This window comes from Syngnathoides biaculeatus, chromosome 14 (genome assembly GCF_019802595.1).
Source record: "Syngnathoides biaculeatus isolate LvHL_M chromosome 14, ASM1980259v1, whole genome shotgun sequence".
Taxonomy (NCBI): Eukaryota; Metazoa; Chordata; class Actinopteri; order Syngnathiformes; family Syngnathidae; genus Syngnathoides; species Syngnathoides biaculeatus.
In genome coordinates, this window is record NC_084653.1 from 3,669,246 (window position 1) to 3,690,000 (window position 20,755).

Consider the following 20,755-nt stretch of genomic DNA (forward strand, 5'->3'; position numbering starts at 1 on the left):
AGTGTGGTTGATTAAAAAAAAAAAAAAAAGGATAGCAAGAGCAGTGAAATCAATGAATTTTGACGACCTACTTGGTTGTCTTTGTTACATTCTTTGGCTTGAATATGGAAATGCGACAAGTGTTGGTAGAGTTTTGCCATGTCGGAGTTTCATTGTGCCTGGTGCGCTTACTTTCTCTGGTGTTGCTTTTGCATGGCTGCCTCTGACATGTGACCCTGCAGGATCAGTTTGCGCTGCTTGTCCACGTCACCCTCCATGCGGGCAAAGGCATGATTGCCCACCTGGCCCAGATCTGACTCCAGATTGTCCTCCGCAGGATCATCTGTGCAAAAAAAAAAAAAAGCAGATGAAATTATTGCTTCCATTCAATCCATCCATTTATTTTTCCTTATCCGAGGTCTGGTCGCAGGGGCAGTAGCTTAAGCAGGGAAGTCCAGACTTCCCTTTCAATAGCAACTTCCTCTGGGTCTTCCGAGGGGATCCAGAGGCATTCCCAGGCAAGCCGGAAGACATAATCTCTCCAGCGTAGGGGTGCCGACACCCCCCCAAGATATACCTTTCAAGCAGCCAGCCTCTCATGATCTCCCAATGGGAGGGGGAGGTGGGAACACATCACCGTGACTGCCGTAGAGAAAAAAAGAGACAGACAATAAAAGGGAGACCAGCTTGCTCGAACATGCCTTTATGTGCACATGCGGAGTGACATGTCAGAAGAGGCCACAATTGGTCAAAACGACTGTCAGTTGATCAACATATTGACCACAGCAGAATCAAGGAAGAAGATGGATAATAAGATAATGTCTATATTTTTGGGCACGCGGTCGACCAAAACTGCCTCGACGATCGACCCATTGGGCACCCCTGCTCCAAATTATTCTGGTTCATCTCTGGGGTCTTCTCCTGGTGGGACCTCCCCGGAACACCTCACCAGGGAGGCATCCTAAACCGATGCACGAGACAGCAAGATGCAGCACCAATCCCCCTATTGATCTCCCGTTCCACTCTTCCCTCACTGGTGAACAAGACCAAGATATTTGAATTCTTTCACTTGGGGAAGAATCTCATCCCCGACCTGGAGAGGACCCTTTTCCAACCGAGTACCATGGAGGTGCTGATTCTCATCCAATCAGCTTCACACTGCCGGGAGCCGGTCCAGTGAGAGCTGGAGATCACAGCTTGATGAAGCCAAAAGAATAACACCTGAAAAAAAGCAAAGATGTATACTGAGGCCACCAATCTGAACCGCATCGGCACCTCGGCTACACCTTGCAATTCTATCCTTGAAAGTTAGGAACAGAACCGGTGACACAGGACCCTCAGTGGAAACTAGGCCGATTTACTGCCGGCAATGCAGACCAAACTCTGACACCGGTCCTACATGAACCAAACACCCTGTATCAGGGGGTTCATTATCTCTTACTCTCAAAGCACCACCCACAGGACTCCCTGAGGGACACGGTCAAACGCCTACTCCAAGACCAAAAAGTGGTTGGTCACCCTGACAAATGTGAAGAGCTAGCCCACTGTTCAAACGCCAAGATGAAAATCCCACTGCCCTTCTTAAATCAGAGATTTGACTTCCCAACTGACCCTCCTCTCCAGCACCCCTGAAGAGGCCTCACCATGGAGGTTGAACATTGTGATCCCCCTGTAATTGGAACACACCCTCTGGTCCCCTTCTTTTAAAGGGTGACCACAACCCCAGTCTGCCAATCCAGAGCCACTGTCCCTGATGTTTACGTGATGTTGCAGATGTTAACCAGGACAGCCTAAAAAAATCCAGAGCCTATATGAACAGAGCTTTGCCTAAGACAAGCTTTTTGACCACCTCGCTGACTTCAACCCCAGAGATACAAGAGACCACACCTCAGAGACCCCAGACTCTGCTTCCTCGTGGGAAGGAATGTCGGTCGAATTGGAGGTCTTCAAAGTATTCTCACCACCAATGTCCCGAGTTGAGGGCAGCAGTGCCCCATCCTAGCTATACACAGTGTTGACGATGCATTGCTTCCCCTTCTTGAGACGCCAGATGGTGATCCAGAATTTCCTTGAAACCGTCCGGAGGTCAATCTCCATGCCTCCCCTAACTCCTCCCATGCCAGTGTTTGCCTCAGCGATCACCAAAGCTCCATTCCGCTTGGTCAGTCAGTACCCTGTCAGCTGCCTCAGGAGTCAGACAGGCCTGAAAGGGTCTCTAAAACACCTTCATCTTGATGGCATCCCTCAATGCTGGTGTCCACCAATAGGGATTGACGCCATTACAGGCACAGACTACCTAACGGCCACATCTTCAGTTGGCCACCTCAGCAATAGAGATGCGGAATATGGACGATTCCCCTCACCTTCCCTGAGACATGGGTGAAGTTGTGATGGAGGTGGGAGTTTAAACTCCTTCTGACAGGGTATTCTGCCTGACATTCACATCAGACTCACAAGACATGTGGGCCTTCCAGGTCGAACCAGCATCTTTGCCCACCATCGGAGTTAACAGCTCTGCCCTCTTCACTAAGTGTCCACGGCATGTGACCGCCGACCTAGGGTCTCCTGGTGGGATGTGCGGATGTGGACACCCTCATGTTTGAGCATAGTGCTTCTTATGGACAATCAATGGTAACCACCGAAGTCCAAAAACAGAACACCACTCAGGTTCTGATCAGAGAGGCCATTCTTCCCAATTACCACCTAGTAGGTCTCACAGTCATTGGCTACGTGAGTATTGAAGTCCCCTAGCAGAACGATGGAATCCCCATTGGAAACAGTCTCCAACACCCCCTCCAACTTAAAAAAAAGTGGGTATTGTGAAGTCCAGTTTGGCGCATAGGCTCAAATAACAATCAGGAGTGCTGGAGAGGAGGGTCCATTGGGAAGTCGTATCTCTATTTCAGTAGAAGCAATGTCGTCTTCGCCCTGGCTATGGAAAAGTGGACCAGCTCTGCACCCTCAGAAGCCCAACTAGTTTCCATGTGTTTTGTGGACTGGGATAAGACGTTTGATCGTGTACCTCAGGGAGTCCTGTGGGAGGTGCTTTAGGAGTAAGGAGTACTGAACCCCCTCATACCGGCTGTTCGGTCCTTGTACAACCAGTGTCAGAGTTTGGTCCGGATTGCTGGCTCTAAGTATGGACTCATTGGACTCCATCAAGGCTGTCCTTTATCACCGATTCTGTTCATAACCTTTATGGACAGGATTTCACGGCACAGTCGAGGCATAAAGAGGGTCCAGTTTGGTGGTCTCAGGATCGCATCGCTGCTTTTTGCAGATGTGATTCTGTTGGGTTCATCAAACCGTGATCTCAAACTTTCACAAGAGTGGCTCGCAGTTGAGTGTGATGCACCTGGGATGAGAATCAGCATCTCCAAATCTGAGATGGTGGTCCTCAGTTGGAACAGGGTGGCGTGGCCTGTCCATGTTGTGGATTAGATCCTGCCACAAGTGGTAGGGTTCAAGTATCTTTGGGTGATGTTCAGGGAAGAATTGAGCGTGAGTCGACAGGCGGATTGGTGCAGTGTTTGCAGTGCTGCGGACTATGTATTAATCCGTTGTGGTAAAGAGGGAGATAAATCGACAGGCAAAGTTCTCAATTTACCAGTGAATCTACTTTCCTACCCTCACCCACGGTCATGAGCTGTGGGTTGTGACCGAAAGAACAAGATCCCGGATACAAGTGACTGAAATGAGTTTCCTCTGCAGGGTGTCCGGGCTCTCCCTTAGGGATAGGTTGAGAACCTCGGTCAGCCGGGAGAGGCTCAGCGTAGAGCCGCTGCTACTTCACATTGAGATTTGACCGGGTGAGGTGCCTGGGGCATCTGATTCGGATACCTCCCGGACACCTACCACCGGAAAGAGACCCCGGCGATGACCCAGGACACGCCGAAGAGACTACATATCTCAGCTTAACTGGGAACGCCTCGGGATCCCCTGGAAGAGCTGGATGAAATGGTTGGAAAAAGAGAAGTCTGGGTGTCACTGTTAAAGCTCCTGACCCTGTGACCCAACCTCGGATAAGCAGTAGAAGATGAATGAATGAAGTATGTGAAAATTCAACAAGTTGTCTGTTGGGATACAATGTGCTCATCTACTGTCATATATTGCTTTTCTTGTGACTATTTTTTAAATAGCGATTCAATTGCGCAAGTGTTCATCAATAAAGTGTCCAGTGAGTGTGAATATTTTTTACCTTCCAAGCTTCCCGGTTTCTCTGTGATGCGTATCTGCCTCTCAGGGACGACAGGCTCACCCTCGGAGTTGCCAATATCAGCCGGCACGAGGGGCAAGCACAACCTCTCCTCCTCCTCTGAGCGAGGGTAGTAGAGTGGCAGCAATTTCCTGTACACCGCCTACAGAATCACAAGCAAAAACATAACATGTAGTAATCCTGTCACATATGGTCTACTGATGGACCAAAGTCAGACAAACCTCCTCTGTGTCAGACACAGCGAACACTACCACCTCTATGTTGCTTCCATGTTTCTCCAGAAACCTGCGGACTGTTCCTGGGGACACAGAGTGGATACAAAAAAAAAATCTACACACCCTTATTCAAAACCCAATTATTAATGTGATAAAAGAAAGTGACCAAATTGAAACGTTCCAAACTTTTTTTCTCACCCACTTTTAATACATAACCTGCAAATGTTAAAAATAAGTAAATAAATAGAGCATGTAGGCAAAAACAAACATGGCTGCACAAGTCTGCACCAATCATATTAAATAGGAGTCACTGCAGAACTGCCACCATAAAGTGTCTCTGATTTACCCTAAATAAAGTTCAAATATTCTCATTGGATTTTTTTGTTTTTACATTTTGTCGTTTGATCTCACAGCAAGCCTTGCAAAGAAGAAAAAAAAGTGGGGAAATGTATTGTGATGAAACCAAGGTTGAACTTTTTGCCATAATTACAAATGGTACATTTGAAGCAAATACAACATTGAACAACACCAAAAGAACACAGGAAAGCATCATGGAGGATCATCATGCATTTGGGCAGGTTTTCTTTAGCTGGAACTGTGGCCTTAGTCGAGGTGGAGGAAATTATGAATTGTTTCACAAACCAATCAGTATGAGCACAATAACCCTTGGGCTTCCACTAGAAAGCAATAAATGTTGGGAAACGGCTATGAGTACAGTGACGAAAATAAGTATTTGAACACCCTGCTATGTTGCAAGTTCTCCCACTTAGAAATTATGAAGGTGTCTGAAATGTTCATCGTAGGTGCATGTCCACTATGAGACAGAGAATCTAAAAAGAAAAATCCATAAAATCACAATTTATTATTTTTTTAACGATATATTACTGTGATATAACTCCAAATAAGTATTTGAACACCTATCTATGAGCTAGAATTCTGACCCTCATTGACCTGTTAGTCCGCCTTAAAAAGTGCACCTCCACTCCATGTATTATCCTGAATCAGATGCACCTGTGTGAGGTCGTTAGCTGCATAAAGACACCTCTCCACCCCATACAATCCGTAAGACTCAAACTTGTAACATGGCCAAGACCAAAGAGCTGTCCAAAGACACCAGAGACAAAATTGCACAACTGCACACGGCTGCCAAGGACTACGAAGAAATTGCCAAGCAACTTAGTGAAAAAAGGTCCACTGTTGGAGCAATCATTACAAAATGGAAGAAGCTAAACATGACGGTAAATCTCAATCGGAGTGCAGCCCCTTGCAAGATATCACCTCGTGGGGTCGCAATGATCCTTAGAAAAGTGAGGAATCACCCCAGGACTACACGACAGGATTTGGTCAATGACCTGAAAAGAGCTGGGACCACCATTTCTAAGGTGACTGTTGGTAATACACTAAGACGTCATGGTTTGAAATCTTGCATGGCACAGAAGGTTTCCCTACCTAAACCAGCACATGTCAAGGCCTGTCTTAAGTTTGCCAATGACCATTTGGATGATACAGAGGAATCATGGGAGAAAGTTTTGTCGTGAGATGAGACCAAAATGAAACTTTCGAGTCATAATTCCACTAATCGTGTTTGGAGGAAGATGAACGATGAGTTCCATCCAAAGAACACCATCCCTGGTGTGAAGCATGGGGGTGGTAGCATCATGCTTTGGGGGTGTTTTTCTTCACATGGGACAGGACGACAGCACTGTATTAAGGAGAGGATGACCACGGCCATATATTGTAAGATTTTGGGGAACAATCTCTTTCCCTCAGTCAGAGCATTGCATTGAAGATGGGTCGTGGCTAGGTCTTTCAACATGACAATGACCTGAAGCACATAGCCAGTAAAAGCAAGGAGTGGCTCCATAAGAAGCATATCAAGGTTCTGGCGCGGCTAAGAGGGAGCTGAAACTCCGTGTTTCTCTGCGACAGCCCGGAAAACTGTCTGATCTAGAGAAGATCTGTGTGGAGGAGGTGGCCAAAATCCCTCATGCAGTGTGTGCAAACCTGGTGAACAACTACAAACGTTTGACCTCTGTAATTGCAAACAAAGGCTACTGTACCAACTGCATTAACATTGGTTTTCTCAGGTGTTCAAATACTTAATTGCAGCTGTATCACACAAATTATTAAAAAAAAAAAAAAAAAAAAAAATCATACATTGTGACTTCTGGATTTTTCTTTTTAGATTCTCTCTCTCACAGTGGTCAAGCACCTACGATGAAAATTTCAGACCCCTCCATGATTTCTCAGTGGGAGAACTTGCAATATAGCAGGGTGTTCAAATACTTATTTTCTTCACTGTATATCTGAACTTTATTTGGGTTTAATCAGAAACACGTTAAATGGTGGCAGATGTCAGATGACTGAACATCATTTTGAATGTGACTAATTCTGAACACAGCCACATCGACAATTACAGTGCCATGAAAAATTATTGGGCCCCTTCTCAAATTCTTGGAATTTTTTAAAGTTAACGCACATTGGAAAAGTACAACTTTTTCCTTTGGGTTTATTCAATTTTCTTCACCGTGGGTCCCAAGAAAATGTAGTGGAATTAAGTTTTGTGTAGAAAGTTTGCCTCCTCCTCTCCCTCATAATGCCTTTTGGTCGTCATTCACCCTTCTCTTCGCATAGTCACCCAACGCCAAAGGTAAATTAACACAATTGTTTTTAAATTACTGTTAACATTATGCACTTGGAATGCTTATTTTTGGCTGCGGGGAAGGGCGCTGGGGGGCTTGGAATGGATTCCGCTATTTACATGAAAAATGTGGTTCTACTTGAGAAAAATTCAGGTTACTAAACAACTTCCAGAACGGATTAATTTTTAAGTATTGGTACCACTGTATAACCCAAGTGATCTAACAATGCTGTTTTTAAATTGTAATTTCATTTATTAAGATTAATTGGAGACTCTAAATTGCCCCTAGGTGTGTTTGTGAGTGTGGCTGTTTGTCTCTATGTGCCCTGCGATTTGCTGGCAACAAGTTCAGGGTGTCCCCTACCTCCTGCCTGTTGACAGCTGGGAAGGGCTCCAGCACCCCGTGAGCCTTGTGAGGATAAGCAGCCAGGAAAGTGGATAGATTTCTTAAGAGAAAAAAATAATTCTGTTAACTGGACCTTTCCCTAAAGTAATTGACACCCTGTTGTCAAACCATGACTAAATATTGAATAGTGGATTTTTTTATAGGAGGCCCCATAGCTCAGTGGTTCGAGCGTTGGTTTGATAAATCAGGGGTCATGAGTTCATATCCCACTGGGGCCTCCACTCCCTGAGAGGGGTTGCGTCAGGAAAGGCATCCGGCGTAAGAACTGTGGCAAACAATGAGCGTTTTGCTGTGAGGACCCCTAAAGGGACAAGCCGAAAGGAACTTACTTTACTTTACTGATCACGCTCAAACCTGATTACATTATATATATATATATATATATATATATATTATATGCTCATCCAAGAAACCACTTAAACAGAACTGCCAAAATGTCGGAGAAAAGACCTAAAGAAACTGAAGCAAAATGACAACTCAGAGAAATACCAGAATAGTCTATAAATAAAATTTAAAAAGGGTTTAAGAAAAAATTAACTATTTCCAAACCTTACAAAGTCCAGGAAACCATAGGTAGCGCAATTATCCTCACGTGGAGAAAATATACAACAGTGGTGAAGCTTACAAGGACTGGCCGGCCTACAAACATTACCCCAAGAAAACAGCAATGACTAATCCACAAAGTCACAAAAAAACTCAGGACAATTTATGAAGAACAGCAAACCTCCCTTGCTTCAGTTAGTCAGTGTTCATGACAAAAATAAGGAGGACAATAGGCAAAAATGGCATCTATGGCAGACTTCCTAGGCTAAAACCACTGCTTTTTTGGAAGGTGTGAGACTCGTTCTAACATAACTAGTACAGCACTTCGGTAAAAGAACATCATACCAACAGACCAACAGAGTGGTGGTATTGAGATGGTCTTAGGCTGCTTCAGGACCTGGACACCTTGCTGTGATTGATCTCACTAAGAATTCAGCTTGTTCAGAGAAAATCCTACAGTAGAATTTACAAATGTCAGTTTGTGGCCTCAAGCTGAAGCGCACTTGGGTTTTGCAGCAGGCTAATGCTCCAAAAGACACCAACAAGTCAACTTCTGAATGGTTAGAAAAAACAAAACAACAAAATGAAGGTTTAAGAGTGTCCTAGTCGTAGTTAACACTTGAATCGGAGTTAAAAACACCATTCTTGCTAAAGTACATAGATGTACATTCATTTTAAATGTATACAGTATTCCCTCGTTTAACCGCGTTAAGTGAACCCAATGGAACAGATTTTCTTCAGTTTTCTGATCATATATTTTTTCATTTCGTGTTTTTTCCCAATTTAGTGCACATTTTTTTGTTTTCAGATTAGATTTCTTTCCATTTGCAGTATTTTTTTCATTTCTTATACATGTTTTAAGGCTGTAAAACCCCTAATCCCACACACTTTATAAACTTTTTTCAGATAGGCATTAACATTTTCTCATTTTTCTCATTTAAAAACATTAAAAGTTCAATTTTTTGTAGATTAAAAAAGTACACTACTGTATTCTAGAATGAAGTCAAAGATCAAAACTTGTTTTAGGCCATAACATTAATTTGTGAAATATATAAATGTCCCTCCATCCAGTTTCTTCTGTTTTATCCAGGACCGGATACAAACATTTTCCAATAAAAAGAAAAACAGGATAGCTTTTAGAAATATATTTAATTTTAATGATTACTCTATGAGGTTAGACACAAGAAATGATTAATAGCGGCGGGCGTATTTTACGGTTGGTCTGGCTCTACTGTTGCGCCCTTGATGCAGGGGTCTTTTTATGAGTGAAAAAAAAATAGCTATGGGTCATTGTTGGCGCTCCTTTTTTCATCTGGGTGAGAATATTCTTATGATTAGACACACCACCTTCAATTATGTTTGAGAAATGTAAAAGCAATGCTTTGTGTAGGTGCACCGAAAATCCATTGGGCCGGTGCCTGCCCACGATACTTAAGGCGGGTGATCGCGGGAGCTGAAGGTCACTGACGGTCACTCAATCGCCTCCATCCCAAGTATCCTCCTACACAGTAGAGCAGAGGTGCTCAATGTGTCGATCGAGAGGCAGTTTTGGGGGGGAAAAAAAAAAGACCTGAGTATCATAAATCTCGTCGCTTGATTCAGGTGTGGCAGATACGTCAATCGCATGCACGTAAAGGAGTGTTCTAGGAAGTTGGCCTCCTATTTACGGTCTCTTATTTGTTTTCTCCACCCCCCTGCCCACCTGCATCTGTTTAATGCTTTTTTTGGGGAGTCCAGTTGATATTATTAATATTAATAATACCAATAATATGGTCAAGTCTACTTGAGATCAAAGCATGGTTAAGCTACTTATGGTCTGCTTGAAGCATCCAAGCCTTCACTCTAGCTATGTTCTTTAGATTGTAGTACTGTAATTGATTTTATATGACTGTTGAAGGTCAGGTCATAATCTATCAGAACACCAAGGTTTCAGACTTGGTCATTGTTTTTTTAAGGTTAGTGCGTCCAGGTATTTACAAATAACAATCCTTTTTTTCTTTATTTCCAAAAACAATGATCTCAGTTTTGTTGTGGTTTAGTTGAAGGAAATTTTGCCTCATCCAGTCATTCATCGGGTTTAGACAGTGGCAAAACACCTCTATTGAACTATTGCCGTCTGGAAACACTGCTATCTATAGCTGTGTCTCATCTGCATAGCTATGATAGTTCAGTTATAATTTGAGTTTAGTGACAATCAGTTGAGCAGTCGAACAGAAGAGATTCTCAAGAGGGGAGAGAAAAACAAAAACCTCATAAACTGAGATAAAAATAGAAATCTGGGCATGCATTGATGAACGAATCTTTTTAAAGAACTGATTCATGTGATTCAGTACACAAAAGAACTGCTTTGCCCATCACTACTCCACAGTGGTGTGAAAGACTCATTGCCAGTTTTAGAAAACACTTGATTTCAGTTACTGGTACTGAGGGTGGCTTAACTAGTGTTTTGGGGGGGCATTACTGTTTGTACACAGGGCCAGGTAACTTGGAATATTTTTTTCCCCCCAAATAATAGAAAGCATTTTAAGTTCCGGTGGGTTCTATTTGTTTGATATTTACGTTTGCTTAATGATCTTGAAAAAACTATGCAGAAATGAGAATTTGAGAAGGGGGCAGGGCAGCACGGTGAAGCAGCTGTAAAGCGTTGGCCTCACAGTTCTGAGGTCCAGGGTTCGATCCCGGCCGCGCCTGTGGGGAGTTTGCATGTTCTCCCAGTGCCTGCGTGGGTTTCCCCCCAAATCCCAAAAACATGCAACATTAATTGAACATTCTAAATTGCCCCTAGGTGTGATTGTGAATGTGACTGTTTGTCTTTACATGCCCAAAGATTGTCTGGCAACCAGTCCAGGGTGTACCCTGCCTCCTGCCTGTTAATAGCTGAGATAGGCTCCAGCACTCCCCACGACCCTTGTGAGAATAAGTGGCAAAGAAGATGGATGGATGGAGAAGGGTGCAAATAATAAGGGGGCAAATAATTTTTCACAGCACTGTAAATCAGGGTATGCACATTAATTATCGTTTTGTGTCAGATAGTGTTAAGTATTTATCTGTCTATGGTGGGGAGAGCTTGAAGGCAAACAGCTGCACACACAACAACCTAACAATTGAAATTAATGACATTGACAAAATCAACAATCCATCCATGATCCGAACCTCTCATCCTCAGAAGTGTTGTTGCAGTGCTGGAGCTTATCTTAGCTATTTCGGGCAGGAGGGGGGGATACACCCTGAACTGGTTGCCAAAGAATCGCAGGGCACATAAAAACAAACAACCATTCACACTCTCAATGACACCTACAGCCAATTTAAGATTCTCCAATCAATGCAGGTTTTTGGTATGTGGGAGGAAACCGGAGTGCCCGGCGAGAATATGCAAACTCAACACAGGTGAGGCTGGGATTTGAACCCTGGTCCTCAGAACTGAGAGATAGACACCCAAACCAGTCATACACCATTCCGCATGATCAACAACAACTACAATAAATAAATACAATTTGTCAGGAAGTGAAATTATGCCATCTAAACCCTGGTGCACACTTGTGCTATTGCATTAGTTAATTTTCAATAGCACTTTATTAAAAAAAAAAAAAAAAAAAAATCAGTTGAGTTGTACAGGTTATTGGTCATGAATGGTGAAAAGCTTTGAAAATACTTTGTCTTTTTTTTTTCATCAGAAAATTCGGCATTTGAACAATGGGGTGTAGACGTTTTACATCAATAATACATAAAAAAATGCAGCATAAAAGGCTAAAAATCAAACGTAATTTCCACTAATGCACTCCCAAACTGGGTAACCATCAGTATTCATTTTTACAGAAATTGTGTTCTTTGTCAGTCTTACTGAAAGCAATGTGTGTGGCGTCTTCCAGTGGGTATCCTCGTTTGGCGGTGCTCACCACGCTGAGGCCAACAGATGCCATCGACTGTTCCCTTGTTTTAACGAGACAATCACAGGTAAATGCTCAGGTTTGGTAAGCTTCCTCAAAATATGTGGCCAAAAATTTGAAAAGTTAATTTTTTATTTATAACCCAAGTTCTCAGATGTCGTGCCAGAAATCTGGTGTAGGAGTTTTTTTTCTTTTTAAACAAAATTCACCTTGTGTGTGTAAAAATAAAATACAAGCAAGTGTAATAGCTAGAGGTGTACGAGCGCTGTAAAATGTCAAACATATGGTTTGAAATTGTATGCTTATCTTATATTTCACTTTCACTGCAACAGAGTGGGAGTTAGTTCACTTTCCTCTGGGGGCAATGGCAACTCTTGCTGCAGACAGGCTCAGTGGTTTTAAAACGTGGAGAACACAGCAGTCACAACCCTCACCAGTCAATTGCTCAAAAGAAGTGTGCTGGCTGAAGGAGTCTGCCTATTCCTGGACAGGCCACAGTGGCCAGCGGGGGCATCGCACAGCATCAAAATGAAACTTATAACCACGGGAGTCGTCTGAACTGTCGTGGGCTACCTGCTTTCTCAATGATCACACAAGCTTATGATTCACCATGCTGTCACAGTTTGTGTTGTTGCCGTTGGTGGCAATGCACAGTCAACGATTTTCTTTCGGCTTTTCCTGTTAGGCGTTGCCACAGCGTGTCACCTCAGAACCTTCCTGAAGGCAAACTCAGTCAAACAAAGGGATTTTATTGTATCTCAAATAGGCCACCCCCCCCTGCTTTTTTTTGTCCATAATTTACCTTTACATAGAAGTAACTTTATGTGTTTTTCAAGATACAACCCACTTTCGGGATGACTTTTTTGCTTTGTCTTGCGAGCCAGGATTTGACGTACGAACGAAAGCCAGTAGCTAGCGCCGCAACCGCAATGTAGAAATGCACAGGTTCCGCTAAGCTTTTCGAGCTTCACTCGGTCTTTCCATTTGTGCACCTCGGCACGGTAGCAACTCTGTACAGCTGTGCACGCATTTTGTTATTTTACATTTAGTACAAGTGAATTTTCAACCATGCAACCCAAGAAAACAATTGCTAATGAAAGCGATGAGAAGAAGCGGATTAAGTCGATCAATGTGAAATAATGGAAAAATGCGAACAGGGTGTACGAGTGCGCAACTTGGCAAGGAGTTATTACCATTCTACGACAACAACATTGTAATACCCTCGGTAAAGGGCAGTGAGGAAAACCAGTCACCACTGCATTTTAGTCGCTTTTTATTCAACCCTTCGGCAACACACACCGAACACTAACAACTAGCCGTTGCTCCGACACCCTTTCCCACATATTCTTCTTTACGCCACCCCACTCTCCGCTCTTAAAGGGGTACACTCAATTACAGACAGTTTCGCCTATTGCAGCTTCAGTGCATTGCTTTTTTTCCCCCAGAAAAATGGCCCTGTGACTGAGGAAGAAGAAGCTAATGGATTGGCTAAAAAGTAAAACTTTTGTATATGTTCAAAGACGGGACAAGTTATACTTTTGTGGCGTTAGCGGCGCGCTATATAAAGAATGATGTGCAAAACATCTGTAAAACCGCTTCACTAACTTATAAAAAGGAAGCGAAATATATGATGATGACCTGCCAAACTGCCAATGGGGATTCACCCCGTCGAGGCTTTTTGCCAAGCAAACAGTTTGAAAATTTTCAAAAGCGGGCGACAATATGGTACGAGCTGTCGAGTTTAGCAATTGTGTTGAGAGGGTTATGTCCTTGTACAGAGTGTTGGATTGAATGGATTCATTGTACATGAAGTTACAGTGAAGAAAATAAGTACTTGAACACCCTGCTATTGTGCTTTGGGGTGTTTTTCTGCACATAGGACATGACGACTGCACTGTATTAAGGAGAGGATGACCGCGGCCATGTATTGTGAGATTTAGAGTGAGCAACCTCTTTCCCTCAGTCAGAGCATTGAAGATGGGTCGTGGCTGGGTCTTTCAACATGACAATGACCTGAAGCACATAGCCAGGAAAAGCAAGGTCTGGCTTCGTAAGAAGCATATTAATAAAATCAAATTTAAAAAAAAAAAAAAAAAAAAAAAAACATCATACAACCCGATTTCTGGATGTTTTTTTTTCTTTTTGATTATGTTTCTCACAGTGGACATGTACCCACGGAAAATTTCGACAACTCATGATTTCTAAATTGGAAGACGTGCAATAGCAGGGTGTTCAATATTTTTTTTTTTTTTTTTCCCCACTGTATTATTCTCGTTTTACTTACCCTTCTTCATCTTCTTCTCCTATCCAGTGAGTACCACGCCCCCACCTCCATCTTTCTAATTTTTCCCCGCCTCTCCCTACTTTCATCAACTGCAGATCACAATATCTCTGCGAACATCATGGTCCAAGGGAATCCAGTCTAACCTCATCCATCAGGCGAATATCCTAGTATTAACCCGCAAACAGGAAGGGGCTCAGCGGGGATCGCCTGAATAAGTCACACCTCCAGCCCACCCTTAAATTCTTCTGACCATCTACGGGCACATCTCAACCGCTGGTCCTGCTGCCCTCAAACAGTCTTGTATTATTGTCCTCCACCCAGACCTCAGCGCATGCAGGTACCACAGTTCCTCTCTTGGTACTCTGTCATAGGCGTTCTCTTTCTTTCTCTCCCTAGATCTTACAAAGACAATGTAGCTCCTTTCGATCTCCTCTATACTTTACCATGTGCATCCTCAAGTGAAATTATATATTTGTGGTACTCTTTCTAGGCAGAAACCATCTGTTGCTCTCAAAGATACTGTCTGTCGTGAGTCTAGCCTCCCACTACTCTTTTCCATTCCAATAACATTGTGTGGCTCATCATCTTATTCCCGAAAGTTTCCACGAAGCTTTACAACTCGCCTTTGTTCTTAAAACTGGAGACCAGCACAAACACACGACCATATATACCCACACACACCACAGCGACACACACACCCCTATATCCACATACAAGACACACACATATAACATAGATCACATACCAAATACATAATATATACAGCACCACACATTATATACATATACAAACACACACCCACGATCTATATACAACCTATACAACCGCGCCGCACACCCTCCCCCACCACATACTATATCAATACATATACACTCCATATATACATATACATATACACATACACACTAGATATCATATTTAATCATATATACACCGTATATAAATAGAGGCCCGTATATATAATATACACGTATATATATATACACGTATATATAATACACGGATATATATTACACGTATATTATATACAACGTATATATTATACACGTATATATATATACCGTATATATAATACACGTTATATATATACACGTATATATATATATAACACGATATATATATACACGTTATATAATATACATAGACATATACACATACCTAATATACATATACATATACACTACACATATATATCCAATACATATACACATACACCTATATATAGCATATTTATACATATATACACGTATCATATATACACGTATACATATATAGAACGTATATATATATACCCCGTATATATATAGGGGGTATCCGGCCCTTATATATATATACACACGTATATATATATACAATATATACACGTATATATATATACATATATACACGTATATATATAATACATATATACAACTATATATAATATACATATATACACGTATAGAAAGATACACATATATACCGTATATAGATATACCCATATATACAACGTATATATATATATACATATGATACACGTATATATATATACAGATATACCCGTATATATATATACATATAGAACAGCGTATATAGATATACACATATAATACACGTATATAGATATACAACATAATATACACGTATAATATAGATACACATATATAACACGTTACATATATACAACATATATACACGTATACATATATACACATATATCACGTATACAATATTACACATATATACACGTATACCTATTACACATATATACCAACGTATACATATTAAACATATAATACACGCATACATATATACACGGATATACACTATAACATATTACACGGATATCACGTTACTAATATACCGATATATATATACACGTATATATATATAACATATATAACACTTATACATATATACACGTATACTATATACACGTATCATATATACAACGTATACATATAACACGTATACATTTACACGTATACTCTCTCAATATATACACGTATATATTACGTATAATATACATATATACAACGTATATATATAACCAACATAATCCACGTATATATATTACATATATACACGTATATATATATACACGTATATATATACATATTAACACGTATATATATAGCATATTACACACGTATATATACTATACACACCATATATATATACAAAAAAATACCATATACCACACATATATATTACATATACACACTTAGATATATCTATCCAATATACACACACATTTATATCTACACATATACACACCACACACATATTTATATAATATATACATATACACACACCTATATATAAATATACACACATATATATATATACATATACCATATACATATACACATACATATATACATATACACATACATGATACATATCACATACTACATATATACATATACACATACATATATACATATACACATCCCTCTATACATATACACATATATATAATAACAACACATATACACATATAAGATACCTATACACACATATATATTATATTACACATATACACACATATATATATATATATATATATACACATATATACATACACATATAACATCATATGATATATAGACAACCACACATCACATATATACATACACATATATACATACACATATATACATATATACTACACATCTATACATACACATATACACAACACATATACACATATTACCATATAGATATTACACACAATTATATATACACATATATACATATATATAATACACACACATATATAGACACATATATACATATATATATACACACATATATACATAATATATACCCATATATATATATACACATAGAACATATATATATACACACATATATATATATACATATATATATATACCATATATACATACACATAATACAACATATACACATATATACACACACATAGATACACATATACACATATATAATATATACACATATATACACACACATATACAACATATATACACCCACCTATATACACATATATATATACACAACACATATACGCACACATATATATATACACACAAATAACACCACATATATATATACACCATATATATAACATACACATATATATATACACATATATACACCCACACATATCATATATATAACACCATATACATAGATATACAACACAATACACAACATATACTGACATACACACACCACCCATTATACAATATCCAACAACACACACCACATATATATTATACATATACATACATATACACACATAATAGAGATATACATTACTACATATACACACATATATATATACATATACATACATATACACACATATATAATACATATACACACATATATCTATACATACATATACACACCATACATATACATAATATACAACATATACATATACATCATATACCCACATATACATAGACATACATCTACACATATATATACACAATACCCAACATATACACATATATATACACATATACACATATATTACATATACATATACATAACATATCCGCATATATATCACATACATTACAATACATATACACAGTATATACATATCATATACATACTATACACATATACATATAGATACATACATACAATATATATCCAGACACATATACATATACATCATATACATAATTATACACATAATACATATATATATAACCCATATAAACACATATACATATTATCATACACCATATAGATACACATATACACTATATATACACACATATATAACAATATCCACATATAGATATACACACATATATATCCCTATACATATTATACAGACACATGATATACACATATACATAGATATACATCTATATATACAACATATACATATATATATATATACAATATATATACACATATTAATATACACATATACATACACATATCTATACATATATATACATATATATATATAACGTATACATATAATATATATATACATATACACTAATCATATACATATACCTATATATATAATACATATACATATATATATAACACCATACCTATATAACAATACACACATATACACACATATACATATATACATAACACCCAACATATATATATATATACATACATACATGCTAGATACATACACACATACATATCTACACACATATACAACACACATATCTATATATACACACACATATATATATATTAATATATACCAACACACACACCACATATATTATATACACACCACGTATATATATATACACACACATATATACATATATACACACACTATATACATATATACAACACACATATAAACATATATACACACACAATATATACATATATACACACACATATAAACATAATACACACACATATATCATATATACACACACATATATTACATATATATACACATATAGTCATATATATACCAATATATACATGATATACACACATTTATAAACATATATACACACATACATACATTTACACACATATATATACATATATACAACCACAACATATATACCTATATACACACATACATATACATACATATAACACCCCTTATATATATATACACATATACACACACAATCTATATACACACACATATATATATATTATAACCACATATACAACACAAACAAAAATCTCTATACACACACATATCTATATATCTCCCATATCACACACACCCATCGTATTATCATATATACACCACATATGATATATCTATACACACACACATATATATATTATATAACACACATATATAATAATATATATACCCACATATAATATAAATATACACACACACACACATATATATAATATATAATATACACCACACCACCATATATATATATATATATATACTAACACACACACATATCTAATATCTCTATTACACCACACACACATATATATATTATACCACAACACACCCATATATATACACACACACACATATATATACACACACCCACATATATAATACACCCACACCACATATATATATACAACACCACATATATATATACACACAACACCTATATACATACACACACACATATATATATAACCCACACATATCTATATACACATCACACATATATATATACACATACCACTTATATATACACACACACATTATATATATTATACACACACCATAATAATATATACACACACCTATATATATATATTACACACACTATTATATATAATAAACACACACATATATATATATATACACACCATATATATCTATACACACCATATATAGATATATACCCAACCAATAATATATACACACACATATATATATATATACAACACATATATATATATACACACACATATATATATTACATACACACATATATATATACAACACACATATTATATATACATACACACATTATAGTACATCCACACATATATATATACATACACACATATATATTAAATATACAACACATATATATTATACACACATTATACACAGATACATATATAATAACAAAACACACATTTACACATATAACATATATATATATACAACACACATTATACAACATATACATATATATATATACATCACATATATACACTATACATATATAATACACCTATAGCACATATACATATTATAATATACACACTTATCACTATACTAGATATCTATACACACATATAACACCTATACATATATATAGATCACACATATATACACATATACATATATATATCTAAACACATATAGACACTAATACAGATAGATATAACACCATATATACACTTACATATATATAATATACACACATATATACACATACATATACATAATATCACACATATATACACATACATATACAATATACCCACATATATACTCACCTATATACCATAACATATACAATATATACCACAAATACACACATATATATACCCATATACATATACACATATACATATATATATATACAGATATATAGACACATATATATATACACATATATAGCAATCTATATATACATATACACATATACAGATACATATATACATATATATAAAACACATACATATACAATATACTATTATATAACACATATACATATATATAACACATAGACATATATACATATATATATATCACATATACAGATCATATATACAATATATCTAACATATAACATATATATACACATATACATATATAACACATATACATATATATACACATATTATAATATACACATTACATATTATATAGACATAGACATATATATATATACATATATATATACACATATACTAATATATATATACATATATACATATTATATATATATACATATATATATACACTATACACATGATACCTATATATATACACATATATACACCTATACATATATTATATACACACATTTATATTACATATATATATACACATATACACATATACATATATATCTCACATATCTACACAATACATATATATAATACACACATTTTATATACATACACACATATAACAATAAACATACAGACATATACATATATAC

General features: G+C 37.5%; 1 protein-coding gene across 5 annotated transcripts in view; it reads right to left on the reverse strand.

Annotated features, from left to right (window-relative positions):
• Positions 1–20,755, reverse strand: part of gdap2 (ganglioside induced differentiation associated protein 2) — an 86,742-nt gene that overhangs the window by 46,234 nt on the left and 19,753 nt on the right. For all 5 annotated transcript variants that reach the window (XM_061840882.1, XM_061840880.1, XM_061840879.1 and 2 more), the window contains exons 6-9: positions 11,842–11,930; positions 4,417–4,493; positions 4,178–4,337; positions 172–322 (exon numbers count right to left, since the gene is read on the reverse strand). In XM_061840882.1, the coding sequence (XP_061696866.1) occupies positions 172–322; positions 4,178–4,337; positions 4,417–4,493; positions 11,842–11,930 (477 nt within the window). The remainder of the gene's footprint in view (positions 1–171; positions 323–4,177; positions 4,338–4,416; positions 4,494–11,841; positions 11,931–20,755) is intronic.